This window comes from Manduca sexta, chromosome 22 (genome assembly GCF_014839805.1).
Source record: "Manduca sexta isolate Smith_Timp_Sample1 chromosome 22, JHU_Msex_v1.0, whole genome shotgun sequence".
In the NCBI taxonomy this organism is placed as follows: Eukaryota; Metazoa; Arthropoda; class Insecta; order Lepidoptera; family Sphingidae; genus Manduca; species Manduca sexta.
The window spans coordinates 701,369-720,839 of record NC_051136.1 but is presented as its reverse complement, the minus strand read 5'-3'; the positions used below and the strand labels follow the sequence as shown (position 1 = coordinate 720,839).

At 41.9% G+C, this 19,471-nt stretch overlaps 1 protein-coding gene and 1 long non-coding RNA gene across 2 annotated transcripts; one reads left to right on the top strand and one right to left on the bottom strand.

Moving 5' to 3' along the window:
* Positions 1-498: 498 nt before the first annotated feature.
* Positions 499-16,953, top strand: LOC115451716 (eukaryotic translation initiation factor 4 gamma 2). The gene is made up of 7 exons (XM_030180093.2): positions 499-588; positions 10,108-10,619; positions 11,588-12,380; positions 12,794-12,897; positions 12,984-13,448; positions 13,854-14,438; positions 16,180-16,953. The coding sequence occupies exons 2-7, from the start codon at positions 10,494-10,496 to the stop codon at positions 16,240-16,242; spliced, it is 2,136 nt and encodes a 711-aa protein (XP_030035953.1). The 5' UTR covers positions 499-588; positions 10,108-10,493; the 3' UTR covers positions 16,243-16,953.
* On the bottom strand, positions 16,947-19,261 carry LOC115451717. The gene is made up of 2 exons (XR_003939402.2): positions 18,990-19,261; positions 16,947-17,203 (listed from the first exon to the last, which is right to left on the bottom strand). It is a non-coding gene; the product is annotated as an uncharacterized LOC115451717 (long non-coding RNA).
* Positions 19,262-19,471: the final 210 nt, after the last annotated feature.

Genomic DNA, 19,471 nt, shown 5'->3' with positions numbered 1-19,471 from the left:
ACGGTACATTGAGTAAACGCCACATGTGCGCAAAATTTTTGATGACAATCTTTTCAATGTCCGCTCTATATCAATATCTTATATCTCTTTGACTTTAGATCTAGCTCTAACAACATTCTTAGTGTTAATGTTATATTTATGTGATATACAATGATTGTATAACCTATATTTGGACTATAACACTTTCTATGACATGAATCTTGATATCAAAATCAAATTTGTACATACTGCCTACCTTTAGAATACTTCTGCTGTGAATCAGCATTTAGCATAAGTCAGTTCGCCTGAAAAAAACTTCGTAGGAAAAAAAACCTTACTAAAGTACATAATTTCATCATTTAGAATCTAAAAACATTTGTAAATAAATCTAATGAGGCATTGACGTAAACAGGTATTAGATTTTATGTTCAAAACAATGTCAAACATTATGCCGGTAAGTGGCTCAAAAGATTCATATTCATATTAGAAAATATTTTGTGTAGCCTCAGTTGTCAAAACTGGCAACACCGATCAGTTGTGTGCGTGCAAAAGAACTCGCTTGTCGTGTTGCGGTGCGTGTGCTTTCTACAAATTGACTTTCATCGCCTCGTAAGTTTGTGAATTTTATTTATTAAGGTGCATAAAGTGCTCTTGATGACCAAATAAACAGTTGTGGGTGTGGCAGCCGTAACGATCGGGCCTGAAATATCTCCCAAGATCGGTTAAGATCATTCGATTGGATCGTGTCGATGCGTCACCTTTGTGAACCATTTTATACTAGTTCCACTTTGTTATAATTTTGCATATAGAAATAATGTGATTAGGTCTCAGACATCGGTTGTTATTATCGTGTTTGAAGTCATCACAATATATAAAATAGTTTAGTGATGTGATTTACGCTGGCTCATAACCTAGTAGTAGAGGCCGTCGTAGTCGCTTGTTGCGAACAGTAGCGGCGCCCGCTAGGTCGCCAGCCGCTCGTCGCTCGCCACTTACTGCACGCTGCCCGCCTCACCTCTGTCTCGAATATGACATCGAATCATTTTTAACTTCTTGTACTGAGAGTTCCATTATTATCGAAATTTTCATGTGTTAATTTTTTTGTATCGTATTGTATTCTTTGTTACAAAAGTACGGTAGATAACAACGTCTGGTAAACAAATATCGGTTTCTTATCGTTTGTTATGATCTTTTATTGGAATCGCGTGCGTTGGGTGCTGCGTCCTTTTGTGGTGCACAATGCGTTTATCTCCCGCGTTACCTGGCCTCAGCTGTAATGAACGTCGCTAAGCCAGGCACATAAACGCGAAAGGGATTTATTAACACATGAACCAAATTCAATTTCACCCTAAAATTGTTCCAATTTGTAATTAATTGTATTCCACTGTTCATTTTGACTCTAGTGTGGGTCAGTATAACCTTCAACTATCAACTGGTGTGTAAAAAAGGTCACACTGGTTGGTGCAATGAGTGCAGCCCTCAGGTGGCACACTGCACTGTGTTCACTAGGCACACACACTTATGATTCTGTCATATGTTGTTAATGCTCCCAGTTGATACAGTGCAAAACATTAAACTTGGAAAATCTACATTTGTTAATTTATTTTCCTGAAATATTAAGTATAGCACAAAAAGATTGACAAAAGATTTAGTGTTTACTTTTTTGTTAAAATTATTATTGATCATAAACCAAATTATACACATACAATCGTAACATTTTATTGTTTAACATATATGATAATATTACATACAACAAAATTCTGTCAATATCAAGTTATAAACAATATAACTTTGTATAACCACGCTTTAATTTACTAGCATATTGCTTTGCTTACAACTAAGTCCTGGATGATGAAAATTAGCATTAGTATTCTTTTTTCAATAAAACTTTCCAATTTTTGCTTCAAAGCCCATAAAGATTTTTTTATAATGCTATAATGTAAACCTGCTTTTGAGTTTTGCCAACATATTATGTACTAGCTACATTAACACCTTAGTCTGTGTGGACCGAGATGTATCTCATCCTGTTATCCCCCCTCTTCCCTGATGCTCCTTCTAACATGAGTTGCTTTAGCATTCAAACTTTGGGAAATTGTTATTTCATCTTCTGTCACTTACTACTTGGGTTTCACATTTTTTGCACAAATATTTAATGTACACACTTGAAAATAAAGGTTAAATATTACATATACATGAACAATATTAAAATATTATTTAGTTTATTTTCATATTTATGTCGGTATAATGCTATTGTAAAGTATTTTTTACCATATTATTATTCTTCTTTAAATTTTCATCTTAGGAAAATAGGTATTGTAAGGTTATAACAATGTGCGGAGCGTACTGCTCGACTTACGCTTTATTTACAAATATTTGCCCAAACTTGAAAATATATCAATATAGGCATACAGATATGCTAATATTATATCCATTTATGATTATATTATAAGGCGGGTCGCGCGCACTCTGTGCTTGAGTTCAGCAAATTATTCGTCGCGTCTTATGAAAACGAAATAAACATAAATACAATCAAAAGGGACATAATATAATAGAACAATATAAACCTTACAATAATAAAGTACAACAGTTGCACTTGATGCTGCGTCAGATAGAATGAGCGCAGCATGACATTGCTCATGTGCGAATCACAGACGCGTTATTTTTCAGCGGCGCGGCATCGAATATTCATCGCAGTGATTTACCTTTTTGTCAATTTAAAGGTGTATTATCGATATCAGTCGGGCGGGGTGGTTCAGTAGGTCAGGCTGACAGCGGCGGGTCAGACCGGGGCCTTAGCGTGGCGGTTTTTGTGCACAGGGGCGGTGCGCGGGCGCGGGGCCGCCTATCTGGGTCAATGGTAGCGGAGCGGGGCCGCTCCATCGAGCCGCACCGCGCACGCCGTGCCGCCTCGGGGCCGCTGCAACTGGGTCGCCCTCGCCCTCGCCACCGCTACGGCCACCGCCCCTCCTTTCGCGCCCTTTTGTTTATCGCCATTTTGTTGTGACATTATCGACTCTTGGGTAAAGGCCGTCGGTGCTGCTGCAGCCGTCGCCGCGCCGCACGGCTCCACGATTTGACTCCAGCCGCAGAAAGCTATGGATATGCCCGTGCTCGCATCCTATTGCTATAATTTAACACAAGAAATATCGATATAGTATAACACACCTGTTATATTCTATTTTAATTTGCAAAACTCGACTCCGTATAATGAGTATTACTTTCCATTATAGATGAAAAGCGTATAACACTAGAATACTGGTTGCAAATTTATATCTGAAAGTTCGAACACTATTAAAGTTCATAGTTTAATATAAAAATATATTCGGACGATAATAGGATCTTGTACAACTGGATTCCTACAATAATGCATAAATCCGACTCGAATTTAAAATGCAAAATATAGTGTTTAACTGCTTATATTATATTGTATTGTAATAACTGTGCAGAAGGTAAACGCATTCAACACGTAGTACCGGTCGATAGTAACGCGGTCTGTAATCGAAGAAAATATTGTATTAGTTTAACATAAGTTGTTCTTTGCAAATAATAAACACCAACCATGGTTGTTACATAGAACCAAGAACATGTTATCGATTCAAATATTTATTATTGTAATAAATATAAATTAACCATCGACTCAACAAAAAGAATAATTTTCGTACTATTTTCCTTTGATTAGTTCACTGTTGCATTTCGAAGTACAAAGTTTTTAATAAGGTTGTATTTTGAACACACATTAAACTTAACACCATAAGAATCAAATCTGATTTTAAGGAATTCTCTCTGCATCTCGAAGCCCAAAAGTCCAATGAAATTAAAATAGGACCATTCCGGAGCTACACGAAATCCAACGCAAAAATAATCATTTAAATCCGACCACGGGGTATGAATTATCACTGAACAAATATAAAAAAATTACGACAGTTAGATAACCTCTCTCCTTTGGAGTCGTTTAAAATATACGTGTCTCCTGTTGTAACTAGTGACTAGATGCGTTGTACAGAGTAGAACGTAAGTATATTGTATAATTCCTGCTGGGATATAATCACCTGATGTTCTTCTTCAACTCAAGATTTTTATAACGATTACAGAGGCGACATCCACTGAGGACATAAGTTGATTTTACTTACGAACCACTTGTTTAAAATCCTTAAATAGATTATTGAAGCAATAAGTTAAATTAAAGGAGTGTTATATTCCTATAGTAATGATGATGAATGCATTCCTAACTGCACTGTGAAGTTACCATACGCTCCTTTTGGCCGTTTAGGATACGTCATATAACTAATTATTATTTTATGTAACAGTGTGCGTTAAATTATAATAACAAAAACAAATAAACAACAATAATAGAGCTTTTTATGCGCTCACTATTATTGGTTCTACTGAGGTGCCGAATTAATTTCTCTCGTCTTTTTGGTGCTTGTCCAAGGCGGAGCGAAGTAGCCGAGCGGACGTATAAATTTTTTCACCAATAGAATTGCAAACAATGAACGCCATTTTGTAGTCCACGTAGGTCTTCAGATGACGTCATTCTGAACGTGCAAGTGCGACGTTATTAATGATTATCGTTTGTCTGGTTTTACCTGTCCCCAAAAGCTCAAACACTCGTAAATTAGCGCAAACTTTATTATTGTGGATCCCTGTAGTTCATCGTTTGTTTTTGATTACTGTAATTTTATTTATCTTCAATATTACTCTTAAAATGGACGCTTCCGAATAACAAATGTTTACGAGGCCTGGAATAGAAAATAGGTTATTTTTACACACATAAATAATATTTTATTTTATGACACTAGGTTGTAATAACTTTGCAACAGGTATTAATATCTAATAAGCCATATATTAATAAGCAGAAATACCTTATATCACTTTACCTGACCCGGGAATCCACGGCAGTAGCACGGCCATCATATCGCAATTCGTCACACAATTACGACGTCGAGACCGTCTAGGCTGGCTCTTTTTGATTTTGTGCTTTCACTATAAGATACGATATACAGGCGGATGGATCCAGGAGCAAATCTCTTAATTAACATATGCCACGACCATAACATTTAACAATAGTGGGCGATGAATGTGGTCCTTTAATAACAATTATCAGCTGATATTGAACTTCAAGGAAAGTAGATGGTAACGCCGCGAGGCACATCGCGCGTCGTGCGTCAGCCGCACTTATTTCAGCGGGAAGATGCAATACACGAATGATTCACGGGTTCGTTGAGCCAACCGTTCACGTTAAATATTTTTGTTGGACGCGACGTCTAAACAGCAAACAGAAAAAATATCAGTAGAATATGAAAAGTTTGCGTGTGGATGTACTCCACACTCTTGAGTTCTGATGCACCTGTCGGGACGGCGGGTACAGGTGTCGGAGCATGTCACAAGCACGGGAAATCAGGTGTCGTCTAAGAATTCTGTTACACTGGTCAACAATGTTTTTGTTACCGTTGTTGTGAGTGAGAGTGGTATCGAATACTTATGAATGTCAACAATCTTCGAAACTGTAGATGGTTTGGAATATTGGTTCTGGATTTTTTTATCTTCACTTTCATGTTATGTAAAAAAACAGTGTGTATGAGACATAAATAACACCTTTATTAATAAATATATTTTTTTATTCGTAGTTATTTCTAATTGTTTTGTTTTAATAGTTAAATAGTGTACATAGAAGTTGAAAGAGAGAAACATTAATAACATAATTTTGACATTTTAGAGAAACACGTTTTATTTATTTTACACGTTCTATACATAAATGTAAAAAGTCGGACTTAGCCGAAGGCATTCTTTAAGGTAGGTGTAGAAAATAATACGGATGAAAATATTTTAAAAATAATATACCATAAAAATAAAAGTGTAACTAAAAAGTAAAAACAAAAATAATAGAAGGCGATTATAATTGAAATGATTCCGTCAGTTTGTTAAGCAACAGCAGTCGAACCTTTGCTTTTAATGCCAAACGATTTTTATAAGCTGCTCTTTTATTTTTTTCTAAGGACAATCTCTTTTCAATGCTAGCAGTAATCTGCCATCACGTGGCGGTCCCGTAACCCTGATACCTCTCTTGCATCACTCTTAAGTCCTGGTGAAAGCGCCCCCCCGGTCCTCTCCCTCATTATAATTTCCGGATACCTACTTGATATGAATTGGCAGAAGTATGTTTTTCTCTACCTAACTATGACTCATTTATTATATTGGCTTTGCCAACAATGAAGGATTCTCGGGTCATATGTGCCTATTCAGAAAATTAATGCACAGGCAGAGAATTTTAACGATTACTAACACATCAATAATTCGTGGTATGCGGACCGACCCTACTTTCAGTGACAATTATTTAAAAAAAAACGTTCCGCTGTATAGTTTCTAGGGTTACACAGTGGCCCTATGTCTATCCCAGGGTCTCGAAACATCTCCATTACAAATTTCATCAAAAACTTTGTTTTTTTTTTGTGTTTATTGCGTCCATACAAACGGTGATTTTGTTTAAATAACATATTTTTACAACTTTTTAAAAGGTACATTTCCTTCACACATATTTATTGCGTAACTTTAACCGTTTACGGCAGCGCACGTCAAGAAAGCTCTCAAAAGAAATATTTTTTCTCCGTTTCTGCAACATTTTCCATTGATGTACCGCTCCTTTTGCTCATAGCGTAATGTTATATATTCTAAAGTCTTCCTCGATAAACGGGTAAGATATAATAATAATAAAGGATAGAAGATTTAATAGTTAGCATAAATAGATTCGAAAACTGAGAACTTGAAAACAGAAATCTGCGGAGATATCCAGGGCAACAACAGAAAATAATTTGCTATTATCAAGCGGTGTTATCAATGTTCTTTATTTAATTTGGGTGCGTGAATATGCCTTTGCGGTACAAAGTACTGTGTCAGGTGCCTGGATAAACTTTGGCGTAATATCATGTAGATAGACTTTTTGAACGTATATCTCATCGAAATGGTGTTAGCCCCAATACTGTTTGTTCCACTTTCGTAAATCAGAGTTTTAGCATCACCATGCGCTGTTTTGTACTCCATTGACCGGTCTTATCGCAGTTAAATTGAAGTCTAAATCAGGTATTCGATTTTATGTTATAAGACACGGTTATTTATATTTTATATCTGACAAGTGCAGCTCCAACCATAACTACTGTTACACATTCGTATCCCGTATGCCATTAGCAAAGTTTAACTTTGTGAATGTATTCATTACCGAAACATAAAAAGTGCTTCTCCAAACTACACACGAAACGGACTCGTGGTTTTTTTTTTTTTTTTTTTTCAATACTTACGTGGTGAGATACGTATACGTATCGTTCGAATTTAGTATTGTCTCAATGTTCGAGACGTTTCATTCAAAATATTAACGATTATAATTATTATTAGATAGTTAGATGAACACAGTTAAGGGCGGCGAGGGCACGCGGCGGGGCGAGGCGGTCGGGTGTTGCGGGGATGTGGTGCGGGGGTGCAGCGGGGTCGTCGACCGCGGCGGGATGCGGCGAGAGGCGCGCTCGCGGGCTCGTCGCGCGGAACATCGCCTAGGGTACGGTGGGCGCCCCTCGCCTGCCGCCTGCCGCCTGCCGCCGCCGCGGAGCGCCGGGGTCACCGACACGCGTGTTCTCACCTCGCCTCGCGTGCATTCGCTACCGTTCCAAACAATATATCGACATCATTGATGATCGGCCCACTCGACCGGTCCGCCCCTCGCCCGCGTCCGCGCCCGACGCACGCTCGCGCCCTATTTGTATCCTTCTGGTGCAATATTTTATTATAATTGCATTTTATGTCTGCTGTTCTTGGGTAAAATGTCTTTTAACTGACAAGATGCACATCAGATGGCGTGTCCGCGCTTCGGGCAGTCGAAAATCGTAACACGCCAGGTAAGTGGGAGCTTGAATAACCTGAGTCTGAGAACATAGGTGAAAAGTACGTGTTGCGAAACCGGCGACCTTGCAGTGACAACGTCAAGGTTTCGACGGGCGTCGACCTCGCGCCGCGACGATATCGACCGGCGGCGTCACGTCACGTCACTCCGCCGCACGTCGCTCGCCGTCCGACCGGCCAGTTTGCAGAACGGCTCTGTACATTTCGTCGATAACGGTGCGACGCAGGTCGCGAGTGGCGACCGGTCGCTGGGGACGGCTGAAGGAGCGAGCGAGGACGCACGGCAGACGCGGGCGCGGGCGACGACCGGCGCAACGCGGCGCCTGCGCACCGATCACCTGCCGGATAACAGTCGCGCATCACACTACGTATTCTCTACGTTTTCAACTAAATGTAAAAAAAACAGCGTGAATACTAAGAGATCTGCGAGCGAGCGCGACGCATTGCTAACAACTGGCTTCAGGCCTAATGAAATAATAAAAGAAAATATTTATTTTACTAGTTTTTGCCTGCAGCTATGCCCGCGTTATACTCTATCCCCCTTATTCATAAACGTTTTTTATCTAAGGACGAAGTAAAGCTGTGATAACAAGCCTGTTGTTCAGTGCCCAACGGCACTGAGAAATAGACATAGGGCCGTTGTGATTGGTTATTATTGTTGTATTTCAATATTAGCCAATCACAACGGCCCTACGTCTACGCACTGCGAAGACTGCCATGCCGTCAGCACTGAGAAACAGACTTGTTATCACAGCCTTACTCGGTCGTTAGATAAAAAACGTCTATGAATAAGGGGGTAAGCATTAAACAGAGTGGTAATTCTGAAAATTCTAAACGCGGTTATATAGTTACAAACGTCGTCCTATAGTAGACGGAATTGTATCATTAACATTACACATGTTTTTATGAAAACGACATGCATTTTTAATTAGAAATGTCACGGAGATAGGTATACCGAAATCGGAATCCGGGCAGCAAGTAATAAATTTGAGTTATCGGAATAAGAATCTGCAACTAGTCGGAGATGAAGTAGGAGGCTGTACAGATGTGGTGGCGGTTAACATTAAATAGACAGGCCTGATGAAGCCACTGAAACAAATTAGAGTCATTGATGTTACTTTTCTGACTTTTAGACTGCCTCGGTGGCGTAGTTGTATTGCACGTCCGGTACAATAGCGCTCTGAGGTCCTGGGTTCGAATCCCGGGTCGGGCAAAGTGATATTTGGGTTTTTCTACTCAGTATCAGCCCGGAGTCTGGAATTTGTGCCCGATATGGCGATAGGCTCGCCCCCTATCACATCATGGGACGGAACACACTTGGCGAAAAGTGGGTGCCATGGTTGCGCCTCTGCATACCCCTTCGGGTATAAAATGCGTGATGTTGTGTGTAAGAAAGTTTCTGACGGTATTTGAGATAGTAGTAAACGTAACAACAGATAAATGGCTTTGGATGAAATTCGACACCCACATAGACTATATCTCTGATTATCATACAAGCTACAGGTTATCCCGGAAAATACAAAGTAAACTTTTATACTGGAAAACATCTCTCACGCGGGAGAAATCACACGTAACCAGTAATTCAAATTTAATTGTCAAAGCACGCGTAGACATAAAATTGAGAAATACAATATATTATACGTACATAATTTAAAATATATTTATCTAAGGAACTTTCACAGTACAATTTATACTTTATAAACAAAAGTTACAACTTTATCGTGAATACATATCAGACTAGCACCACTGAAAATTCGCTCACTCACCACTGACACTGGTGTCGGACAATCAAGCGCAATATCTTGAATCGTACTATAAACCATAAGCAGGTAAGTCACTGATAGCTTAGGTAAAATGTTTGAGATAACCCGGGATACGCAATTGTTATTTCAGTTTTATTAAGAAGTTGAAGTAACATGAGTGTAATTCATTTTTGATAGTAATATTGGAAATGGAACGAAATTTGCAAAAAAGAGAAAATGACAGCAAACTGTTTTCAAAACAACTTTAATAAATTAGGACCTAACCGAAAAAACAAATAAAAGTCTAAATATGACCACGAGTGTACCTGAGTAGACGAGGAGTGAGACAATAGAGATTATAATGGTTATATATAGAAATTCGAATGTATGTGAAGACTGCCAACCCACATACGACAAGTACGAGAGGAAGGCCTCCTGTGTGTAATATGTTGGTATTGTTTATTTTTATACGTAAGGCACGAACACGTTGTCGTTGCAGCGGAGAGAGGCGGTCGCGGCGCGCACACGGCGGCAGCGACAGCGGCAGAGCGCGGGACGCTCTTGGGAGGCACCACCGGCGGCAAGACGGACAGCGCGCGGCAATCGGGGCCCGCGCGCAGCGCCTCGGGGCGGACGCCCGTCCCCCCGCCGAGGCGACGCTGGGTCCCGCCCTCCTCGCTGCGACACCATGAAGTGCCCGACGGAGATGCCAAACACGACATCATATTCCGTAAGGTCCGCGGCATCCTCAACAAACTCACGCCGGAGAAGTTCCAGAAGCTGAGCGATGACCTTCTCGGGCTGGAGCTCGACTCGGACAAGGTGCTCAAGGGCGTGATACTCCTCATATTCGAGAAAGCACTCGATGAGCCCAAGTACTCGTCGATGTACGCACAGCTGTGCAAGCGGCTCAGCGAAGAAGCGCCCAACTTCGAGCCGCCCGGACAACCCTGCACATTCAAGCTCTTACTACTCAACAAATGCCGCACCGAATTCGAAAACCGCGCTCAGGTGACCAACTCATCAATACCTTGCACACTACACTAATTGTACCCTAACATTATACGCTGTGGTTTCGTAGTGAGCCTCTATGCGCTCAACGTTTTTAAATGAACTGGACGCGTGTCGTCTTGAATCATGGATCTTATCGTTCTACAACGGTCATCAATATATTTAGAAAATATTTTGTGTTATTTGCTATTCAATATTGCGACCAGGCACGTTTTTTGTTTAAATTGGTTGATAACAAAAACATAAAACAGAGAATTGTTTACCGGCTACAAACGTATTGCCGAAATGATGACTATTCAAACTTAAAGGTTTAATCGTTAAATATAATGTTGCCAAGTCGCGGTTTTAATAATTAAACGTCGTATTACGAAGCCACATGCATAAAGATCTCTTAACAGCAAAATTACTAATTTTCATGCTTAGAGAAAAACTACCTCCAATTGATGCAATATGTTTTATTCTTCAATGCATCCCTGTCACACATCAACGTAATCTCGTCATCCACCACTTATTTCTTCCTGTCGCACTCTATAGACTTTTACATTGACTTTCTTCTACCCTCCAGAAAATTAACTACTTGTCTTTTGGTCTAAATGTCAGTGCTATTCCAGTTCTTACATTTTAATGTTATGTTATGAAGAAAACTTGTGCGTCAATTTGTTTTTTTTTTTTACTTGTGTCAATCTGTGTCCAATTTATTGCAGTCAACACAAGCTGCTTTTATCTCTCCTAAAAGATCGACTTCGTTACCGTCTTTCAAATTGTTAAGACTTATGGACTTCAATAACGATCATAATGTTGTTTTCTTTTTTACCATAGCAGTCATACCCACACATAGAGAAACACGTGTGGAAGTTTTAAGCTACCTATAACATGCTCTTTGAAAAAGTGATGTGATGGTCTGAATCTACCTATTTATATTATATTTTTATTTTCTTAATATAACTGATAATTACCACTGTTTGCAGGCTTTCGCCGCGTTCGAAGACAAAGTTCTCACTCCAGATGAAGAAGAGAAGCGGCACCTCGCCAAGTGCAAAATGCTGGGAAACATCAAGTTCATCGGCGAGCTGGGCAAGCTCGAGATCCTGGCGGAGTCTATCCTGCACCGCTGCATCCAGAACCTGCTGGCGCGGCGCGCGGCCGCCGAGCACCACGAGGACCTGGAGTGTCTCGCGCAGCTCGTGCGCACCTGCGGCCGCGTGCTCGACTCGGAGCGCGGCCGCGGCCTCATGGACCAATACTTCGCACGCATCGACACGTTGTCGCACTCGCGCGAGCTGGCGCCGCGCATCCGGTTCATGCTGCGCGACGTGGTGGAGCTGCGGCGCGGCGGGTGGGTGCCGCGCGCCGCCGTCACCGGCGAGGGCCCCGTGCCCATGGCGCAGCTGCGCGAGGACGACGCGCCGCCCGCCCGCCGCGAGCCGCTGTTCCGCCGCGCGCGGCCGCTCGACGAGATGCTCGCCGGGCTGCACCTGGCGCCGGTGGCGGCGGATGCGCTGGTGCCGCCGCCCGACAAGCTGTTCGGGAACGGGCTGTTCCGCGGCCGCTCGGCGCCGGGCACGTACGCGCGCCAGCCGCCGCTGCACTACTCCAAGCCGCCGCCGCCCGCCGGCAAGGAGCCGCGCGCGCCCAAGGCCCGCGTGCCGCCCACCACCGCGCTCGCCGACGTGCAGATGCGCCCCGCCGCCAACTCGCTCATGTTCACCAACCGCATCTCCAAACCGCAGCCTCAGCTGCCGCTGGCGCCCGTCCAGCAGAGTGAGTACGCCCCCTACCCGCACGGCCTCTCGCATGCAAGACACCTGCCACCAATAAAAGTCGTCGTCGCTCATGTTTCAGTTTCGCTGTTATGATCACAATGCTTCATATGATCCCCCCTTTACATACAAATTGTTTATCACTATCTCTTTGTAATACAAAAAGATAATTTCCTTGTTATATTATATGACCTATAGTACTATAAAATGAAGTTACACAAACTGTTGGTACAGCATATCTTTCACCCATACTCACTTTACTACTGCTGCAGTCGAGCGTGTGGCGCCAGCTGACTGTCGCGCCAGAGCGCATCCTTATTTGTTTGTAGAAAGGTAGCAGCAAGCGGCCCACAAAATTACTGCTCTAAGTACTGTGGTATTTCCACTGGTTAAACGTTGAATTATTCATTACAGACGTGCTATCACCCTCGTTTGCGAGTACGCCACCGCTGATGAAAGAACCGGCGATAACTATCAAATCGGCTCCGGACAAAAAAGACAAACCGAGAAAGGATAAGGTGAGCGCACCTCACAGGTGACTATGATAGGTAACTGTGATGATGCGTTTTGTAGTTCGGTGTCTTAACATCTGTCGGTACTGCAGGGCGTGAACAAGGAGGAGGCGTGCAAGCTGGCCATCGAAGCAGTGGAGGCGGTGGCGGCAGAGTGCGGCGCGGAGGGCGGCGGGCCGGAGCACGTGCCGACGGCGGCGCCGCTGAAGCGACTGCAGGAGCTGCACCTGCCCGACAAGGTGCTGCGGCGCGCCATCGCCGCGGTGCTGGAGCACGCGCTGGCGGGCGGCTCGGAGTGGGCGGCGTGCTGCGTGGTGCGGTGCGTGAAGCGCACGCCACAGGCGGAGGCGCTGCGCTCGCTCGTGCTGGCGGCGCACCCGCACGCGCGGCTGCCGGCGCTGCTGGCGCACGCGGCGGCGCAGCGGCTCGTGGCGCTGGCGGAGCTGGGCGCGTGGTGCGAGGGCGGCGCGCACCACCCGCTGCTGCTCGAGGTGCTGCAGCAGCTGCGCGCGCTGCTCGGCCTCGACCGCCTGCGCGAGCTCTACGACGAGAGCAAGGTACACTGACACACTCACCACTGCTGACTGATATTGCTAGAATACTTCTATTGGTTTACAATATTTTCAGAGTTAAAGTAAAAAACAAATGAAAATGGGGTATGTAGCATGCAGTATTTTTATATATATTATGTAAAAATAAAGTATTCTTTTTGATACAATTATTGCTGACATATACGAAATCCAGTTTTATAAAAAATATTAGAAATCCAAGTGATATGTAAATAAACACAGATTTTAAATATCATGTTATAATTATACTTTATAATGATACAAAAATAAACTTAATATATCGTTTATTTACTGAACAAAAAGCAAAACCAAAGTTTTTATGTCAACAATGAGTATAAATAAGTGATGTTATATGTATAGATAGTGTGATACAGTAGTTGTGAATCGGTGCAGATCAACCTGTGCGCGTACGTGTCGGGCGCGGTGTCGGGCGCGGTGGTGGAGGCGGGCGGCGAGGCGGGCGCGGAGGCGGAGGGCGCGGCGCTGGAGGCGCTGGAGGCGCGCGGGCTGGGCGCGCTCGTGCCGCAGCTCCGCGTGCAGGCGCAGCTCGCGCGCCAGCTGGCCGCCGAGCCCGCGCCGCAGCCGCTCTACCGCTGGATCAAGGCAAACGTGGAGCCGGCCGTGCGCCAGACCGCCGCCTTCGTGTCCACGCTCGTGGCGCTGGTGGCGGCGCACGTGACGGCCGCGGCCGGCTCGGCGGCGCCGGCGCCCGACAAGGCGGCGCTGGAGCGCGAGAAGGCGCTGGTGGAGACGTACGCGCCGCTGCTCACGGCGCTGCTGGAGACGCGCGCCGACCTGCAGCTGGCCGCCGTGTACGCCGTGCAGGTGCACGCGCACCGACACCGCTACCCCAAGGGGCTGCTGCTGCGCTGGTTCATGTACCTCTACAACCTGGAGGTGTGCGAGGAGGACGCCTTCCTGCGTTGGCGCGAGGACGTCACCGACGCGTACCCCGGCAAGGGAGAGGCACTCTTTCAGGTATAACCATTTGGCATACTCGTTGCTTCGAATCCATTATATTTCCATTGGGGTCTTATTTTCGCGAATTGCAATCGGCCAATATTGACGACGTCGATTGTAAAGAGATTGCCCATGAGTGTATGTGAATCCGTCGCGAATATTACACATAAAACAAAAAGAATAACATAATTCCAAATATTCCTTATTACATTGTCTATGAGTATTGATTGCAAATTTAATTTGATAGTTTATCGATATATCAACTATAAGTGGATATTTTCTTTTAATATTTATTTAATAAGTATTATTATGTACATGACACGTACGCGTGATGTGCGCCTGCGACTTCTTGCACGACGCAACTTATATATGTGTTATCGGTGTCGTTAGGTGCGTGTAATCGACAGCTCCGTTGATGAGGCTCATTTCGAACCCCTAAATAACCTTTTTTTGTTTTGTTATGCTTGTTAGTTAGCTGGTTTAACGCCCGTAGATATGTCACTTAAGGTGACTACTAAAAAACAGCGTTGTGTTGTGGTTTTAACCACATCACATTATGCTGAGTGGTCAGCTGCCGGTCACAGCCGCGACCAGACATTTTTTATTATTTTTTGTAATTATGTTTGTGACTAATAAATCGTTTTTCTTTCTTTCCTTTTTTTTCAAATTAAAATAATGTGTACAGTAAGAGAGCAAGCACCGAGTCAACAACTTTATAGCATTTTTATTATAAAATTAACGAAACAATATCCACATTTAAAAAAAAAATAAACAATCAAAGTAAAGATGCAGAAATATGATGTTAAATTTTTTTCTATATCTATACTATTATATAAAGCTGAAGACTTTGTTTGTTTGTTAGAACGCATTTGTCTCAGAAAAAGCTGGTTCGAATAAAAACAAATTTTAGTCTTGGATAGCACATTTATCAAGGAATGCTATAGACCAGGGGTTCCCAATGTTTTCTAAGCCGCGGCGCAGTTATAAGTTTAGTTTTTTTCACGGCGCCCTGTCCTAGCTATTTGTAGAAAATAGTCGAAAGAAATAGGTACCTACAATAATAATAGTTAGGTTAGGTTGATCGACACGACAATTAAAACACCACAATATAAAATTGACGCTAATATTTGTGGTGTCCAATAATTAGAGGATCGACTCACGGCGCCCCTCTTTACTTTATACGGCGCACACTTAGGGAACCCCTGCTATAGACTAATACCATGCTAGGAAAAATAGCAGTGGAGCATAAATGAAAAATGTTGTAAAAACGGGGAAAATTTACTCCTGAAAGCTTATGTTGCGCGCAATGATTAAAACCTAACATAGCCGGGTGAAAGGGAGTGGAGAGAGCCTTTAAATTGCGGAACAAATTGTATGGATTTTATAATATTTGTTTTTTTTTTTTTATTAATGAATTAAGGTGGATTATCTTTTTATTATTTAAGGGTTTTATATGGGGGTTGGAATAGGGAATATTAAATCATTCGAACAATTCTCAGTCGCTCTGGTCATAACTTATTATATTTACTTATTCGGCGGTGCCATCCCTAGAAACAGCCTCGCGGGTGTTTCGTTGATTTCGATAAGGCTTTTTGTGATTCCGCCAGTTGTCTCCCTAAAGACTATCTGTAGCTACGGCGATGACAATGCTGTCATATTATAAACCTTGTAATCGAATTTCGTGTATTAGGTTGTAGGCATGCCTGTACACATGAGTCATCAGTATCGAATGGTGAGAATGACAGTATCGTGGTTGCAGGTGAACACGTGGCTGACGTGGCTGCAGCAGCAGGAGTCGGAGGACGAGGAGGCGGAGGACTAGACGCCGCTCGCCATGTTCGCCCCCCGCGTCTCCGCGACACTGGCTGCCCGCAAGCCGCACCGCTTTTATTTCGCGCTCATCTCATTATAAATATAATTAAGCCAAATAGTTAAAATACCTACGTTTGTTACCCTAAACGCTCGCCCGCCGCGGCCGGCGACTCCAGTGTTAAATAGGACAATTTTTAGGTTACTATGTGAACGAATATTAGTATCTCGAGATAATTTTTTTGTAGGCCTTTTACTCAATTTTGATACTTTTTACAAATGTATACAATGTATAGTGTTCGTTTGGACGTATGGTTGCACCACTGTCTGCCCCTCAACCCAAACCCTACCACTCTCCCTCCGGCCCTTACACCACACACACACAGAGAGCGTGTTTTAGTTAAAATTGTATAAATATATATACATATGTATACATATATATGTGAAGAACTTAAATCAATTTTTATAATTATCATGATTTATTTGAATGCTAAATGGACTTAGTGAATTACTGTAAGAATGCTTAAATTTCATTGTATTATCAAATTGTAGAATTTTGTAACTAGATAAAATACAAAATAAAAAAATCAAACAGTTCCCTCGGGCATAAGGAATGTATGTGGAGTGAGTTATAATAATGTTGTGAAATAATGCAATGCAAGGTTAAATAAGTAACATTGGTCAATATGTATTCAGGATGGAAAATAAACTTCAGTGTAATTTATTACAATATTTTTTTCTTTATTTCAATAACTCCCATACTATCAGATATTACATTAACCACTTGTTTGTGGGAATACAAAATTATACACTTTATCAACTACAATAAACAATAATTATAAAATTAAACAATAATGTCGGTAACCATGATGACATGTGAGTGCTGCAAGCTCTAAGCGTCCACCACAGATGCACATGCCATGTACATACTGACATGCATTAGTCAAACCCACTGTGTTCCAGAATTAAGGGAGCTGAAAAAAATAAAATTCTCAATCAGAAATCGACAACAAAACTATATGGTATAAATCCCAATGCACCCTTTTCAATAGAATTAAATAGATTATTGAGTGAGCCCTTCTTTTCAAGATGTTACTCAACCTAACATTACAAAATATTGAAACATATGTTGACTGCCGCTCACTAAAGTTGTTTTAAGGGTGAATATAGCTAGCACATAACAAAAGTACCACACCCTGTGTTAATGTACCATAATTGTTTATCACTGTATTAGTTTTAGTAACAGTAGTTATAGGAGTAATACTGAAACAATGGGATTACCCTGTGATCCTTTTGTTTGTAATGAAATGAAATGAAATTATTTATTTAAGTCTGTAAAATGTTATACATTATTTAGATTCCATCAATATTACCTCTACCACCAGTTTGGAAAGCAGTTCTCACCAGAGAAGAACGGGAAAGAAACTCTGGTGTTGCTCTTTTCGAAAATCAGTTTAAGGTTAAGGCTACAGTACATGATAAAGAGAGGAGAAAAAAAAATACAATTGGTTATTTATTGTTGTTTAGAGCAGATCATTTATATGCTCATAAAATAAGGAATAAATTCAAATAAAATTTTCATATGAGTGCACAACCCTCTCAGGAATGTTTTTTTTTTATTATGCTTATAATTATTTCCTCTTAGCACCCCTGGCAATTAGAAATATTAAGCAAAATGGGCAGAACAGTCCACACAAGCAACTCCCATTCACGAGTATGACACATGTGCCAGCCATCGGCCTCCTCAACCATATTGTAGGGAAGTGGCGGACCCATCACACGACGCCACTGCAGGTACCAACAGTTACAGAATATTTCATACCCAAGCCACTTACAGTTATATTACAAATAAAGAGAAAGAAACAAAACATATAATCAATCAAGTGACATGATTTGAAAAGAAAAACACACTAAAGTGCTTAGTCCCAGGCATTTATATCCTCTAGATATTCGGAGATCTAGTAATAAGCTTTATTACAAAACTTGCGCTTAATTAAGTGGCTTGGAATTTTGCAATATTTAAGGACTTGATCTCAGTAGGAACTTTGTTATAAAAATGTATACAGTAACCCTTAAAAGACTTGCTGATGTTTCTTATGAGTTTTTATGGGAAATAAAGAAGAGACAGGAACAAGGAACTTGTGGATGGGATACTGGAATTCTCCAGCTCAGAGACCATAGGGACCTGGAGGTGAGTTGGAGTTGTGGTTGGATAAAACCTCTTAAGATGCGTGGAGAGGACTAGGTCAGGAAATGTTTGCAAGCCCTCATAGGCCTTAGAGACGACAAAGAGGTATACAATCTGAACTGTATGCCTAGGGCCACGGCGTGTCCCTGCGTGCATGAATACATTTGGTGTGGAGACCAATCGTCCAAGAATATCCTCGGGCGGGAGGAGCGGGTCCCAATGTGTTGTACTCAATAGGTATACACGCTGCACTGAGTGCTTTGGTCCCTTAGGCTAGATCTGTAGTTTGGATAACCTCATATAATCATGAACATAATTTTAAATTTATTTTATTTAATATAACAACTACTTATACAAAATTCGCATACATTAGTGCAGTTGTAGGCTTTACACTACTCTGACAAAAAGGACTCACGGGAAGCGAAATCAGCTCAACCAAATAGTATCTGGCCAGTATAAGAAATTTAAGAATAAAAATTAGACCTATCTAACAACTGACATGCTACTCGCCCGGATCTATTCCTAAAGTTAAGGGTTAACGCAAATTAATGTAGGAATATGAGTCGGATTACCTATTCTTATAGCAGCACAAAGAACACAGAAAGTAATCACACTGTTTATGGTGTTTTCTCGGGCTTGCCGTTTCTCCTCCATAGGGTCTACTCTTTCACCAAATGGCAAACGAAACATTGTGAAGTTACTTGGACCTTTAACACACTTTTATTTAATTAATGTAGGTACGAGATGTGCTAAGTGATAGAAAGAAATACACGTGCCCATCTACCAAAGAGAATAATAATACTGCCATAGACCAATATATAATACTGGAAATACTGCGACCTCAGCAAAGACCTCAAACTGCGACGATTAACGATATCATTTTAGTGCCAGTGTGACCAACCTTAAATCAGAGATCCTGCCCCGCTTAGGCAAGAAAAGTGACAAATCCTGCCAAACTCTTAGCAAACGTCCGTGTAAAGAAGTGTTTTTAGTTCTTAGATCTATCGCTATGCTTTAGTTGGCTGCAAGGAAATACAGTCGCCATATTCACTAA